This window comes from Protobothrops mucrosquamatus, unplaced genomic scaffold (genome assembly GCF_001527695.2).
Source record: "Protobothrops mucrosquamatus isolate PMUCROS unplaced genomic scaffold, P.Mucros_1.0 scaffold164, whole genome shotgun sequence".
NCBI classification, from domain to species: Eukaryota; Metazoa; Chordata; class Lepidosauria; order Squamata; family Viperidae; genus Protobothrops; species Protobothrops mucrosquamatus.
This window is the reverse complement of record NW_015386527.1, coordinates 749162-752378: the sequence shown is the minus strand read 5'-3', so window position 1 is coordinate 752378 and position 3217 is coordinate 749162. Positions and strand designations below refer to the sequence as shown.

The 3217-nt window shown below is 40.8% G+C and overlaps 1 protein-coding gene across 1 annotated transcript in view; it reads right to left on the bottom strand.

The window, feature by feature from the left end:
• MBP (myelin basic protein) overlaps positions 1 to 3217 on the bottom strand; it is a 32974-nt gene that overhangs the window by 7299 nt on the left and 22458 nt on the right. Inside the window, exons 4-5 of the mRNA XM_015813539.1 lie at positions 2283 to 2318; positions 1327 to 1359 (exon numbers count right to left, since the gene is read on the bottom strand). Of these exons, the coding sequence (XP_015669025.1) occupies positions 1327 to 1359; positions 2283 to 2318 (69 nt within the window). The remainder of the gene's footprint in view (positions 1 to 1326; positions 1360 to 2282; positions 2319 to 3217) is intronic.

Below are 3217 nucleotides of genomic sequence, written 5' to 3'. Positions count from 1 at the left end.
ATACTGTAGATATAGATTTAGATAAATTCATTGTCACATTGCCTTAATGTGAACACACTTAAGAAAAGCCACTTTAAGATAAAGATTAAAAAATTATGGATTATGCTCTAGAGCAGGGGTAGGAACCTTGGCTCTTTTATGACTTATGGACTTCAACTCCCAGAATTCCTGAGTCAGCATGGCTGGTTCAGGAATTCTGGGTATTGAAGTCCACTGCTCTAGAGGGAGAAGTAACCTTTGACTTTGAAACTTCTCTGCCTGGTTGTCATTAACAGTACATTTTTATAAGCTTACTACTCTTTCTCTCAGTAAGAAATTAATCTGTTTTCACAGATATGAAATGAACAGGGTGAATGCTTTAAGTGACCTTTTTAATTTCCATAGATACCCCAATCCAACAAGGGGGTCTGAACTGACAGCTCTACCTCCTTTCAAATCTGGCTAGCATTCCAGTCCTCTCTAGCTCCAGGGAACAGACATGGGGCCAAGTAGATTAAAAGATTTGCCCAATGTAGAAAAAAGATTAAATTCCCTCACTTTGTTCTCTACGTCAGGGGTCCTCAACCTTCAGTCTAAGGACAGGTCCCAGTCTGTGGCCCATTGGGAACTGGGTTGTACAACTGGGTTGTACAACTGGGTTGTACAACTTGCACGCGAAGCTTCATTTGTGCATGTGTGAGATTAGGTGGTGCACACGAAACCATTCCGTCCCCCCGCTGCCACCAGTCCGTGCAGCCAGAAAGGTTGGGGACCACTGCTCTACATCATTGTCATAAACACAATTCGGTGTTTAACATACTGTTATATATATTTATGTCTTCATTTATTTTAGTTTAAAAAATGGTTGAAGAATGCATAAGTTCTCAGTATATGACAATGTTGTCAATTTATGGCAAATCCAATAGTGTACCATGTTCTTGAATCCATCCAGAACTGGAGCTTTGTGCAGTTCATAGTAGCAACCCATACTTTCATTCCTCCCCCCTCCCCCTCCATCCCATGGACACACAGAACATTTAGGGAGCCTTAAAGGAATGCAGCTTGCCATGCAGTAAAGGTGCTCTGTGTTCAGGCAAAAAGAATCTTAATTAAGCTTGACTCATTTCAGGATAAAAGCAAGCAATAAAACCATGAATGTAAAGAAACTGCTTTGGAACCAGGAATAGATCAGTAAGAATAAAGCAAACAAGCCAAAGTGAAATAAAGGAATAAACAAATATATACTGGAATTCAGCATCAGCTGCAGAAAAGCAAGACAGCAAAGAGACGCCCTTTGGGCCTGGGGAAAACAAAATAATTGCGAAGGGAAGCATGTTTATCACCTACCCAGCTAAATCTGCTGAAGGATAATCCTCTCCCCTGCACATGTAAGAAACAAACAAAGTGACATGATAACCACCACGGACTATAGAGACATGAAGGATGCCAAGAGCTGGTAGAAAAGGATTATCACAGTTGGTCGTGTGGATTAAAATATCTAAAGTCCAAGATGTTTGGGTTGCAGTTGTGATGTGGGATTTTAGAGGAGTTTACCACATTACATATTTCAGATGTGCATATAAAACCCATTGCCTAACGTGTACACAATTTTTTTGCCAAAGAGAGAATATGGTCCTTTCCTGTCTGTCTGCAGTATAGTTCACGATAAAGCATTTCAAGGTTTTTTGAGGGCCGTGATCCAGTGGCGTAGCGTGGGTTGTCAGCACCCGGGGCAAGTAATTTGCGCCCCCCTCCACAGTGGGCAGCGTCGGCGACCCGGCGGCTCGGATCGGATTCGCACAGCCAGCACTGCAGAGAGAGTGAGTGAGCCAGGCAGGGGCAGAGAGCTGCGAGTGCGAGCGCGCCCCCCCAGATGTTGCGCCCGGTGCGGCCGGCCCCCCCTGCACCCCCCACGCTACGCCTCTGCCGTGATCTATGGTCCAACGTTATGCGTGTGAATACTTTTCATCCACCCACAGTTTCAGTCTCTGATATTTTATTAGGCTTAGTGCCCAGCCTTAGTGCTTAGGAGTGATTCTAATTTCCATTTATCTGGACTTCTTTGCTTGGTCACCAGACCTTGATGGCCCTGGCCGCTGTTTCTTAATGCAAGTCAGTCTGTACTATGAGTTGAAGTCCACAAGTCATAAAAGGGCCAAGTTTTAAGACCCCTGATTAGACCACATTGGGGCTGGGGAGGTTATTGAAATATTTTTAAATAAGGAAACCTGGTTTCAGTCATTTCTTTACCACAAGTTTTTTTTGTGTTAATGTAATATAAAATATTCACAGCAAGGACTTACTTTTGCCTGAAGAGGAGGAGTTGTTCTGGGTGACACCTGAAAATCAATTTTTAAAAAGAAGAATTTGCAAATTTATACTGTATATTTGGAATCCCATCGTTTGTATGTTTGTTTGTGTGTGTCTCTCTGAGTGTGGAATTCTATGGTTGTTTTAAGGATTTTCTGTGGCATCCCCTTTCTCAGCCTGAAAGTTACAAATGACCAATAGATGGCAGCAAAGGCAAACTTTTTCTTCTCATTGCTGCTATCTAGTGAGTATCTAATTTCCTGCACCTATACTTGGTACCTACCTGCTTTTCCATTCCCCCCCCCAACATAATTAGCTAATACTTTGAGATGTTTAGATCTTACTGAAACTGGGGACACAATGTTGCACTGATTTTTTTTCCATCTAAAGTTTTCATATTTCTGCACGTATTGGGGCTTGTTTAATTTTTAAATTAAATTCTTTTTCCATGCTGGCTGGGGAATTCTGGGAGTTGAAGTCCATGTATCTTCAAGTGGCTAAGATTGAGAAACACTGTTATATGCAAATGGTATCAGCATCCAGGAAGAGACTTATCATTACAAATTAAGAAGCCTTTTTAGATAGCCAAGATTCACTGGCAGGCAATGTTGATAAGACATCACTCAGTTCAGCTATTAATATCATTGTGGCTTGTTCTTTATCCATAAGTAATCCTGCCACAAACAGCTGCAGGGAATAATGCTAGCTTATCCTATATTTTGTTTAATATAACATAACTTATCCTACACCTTGTTTAATGTAACATAACATAATATATTAAACTTTGTTTAATATTTAACATTCTCAGTCTATATAGTGTTTATTGGAGAATTTCCAACTTTAAAAATTTGGAGGCCTCTGCAAACATTTCTTAAACTTGTTATGTCATTGTCTGTTGGGTGGAAATATGTATATATATATACATATA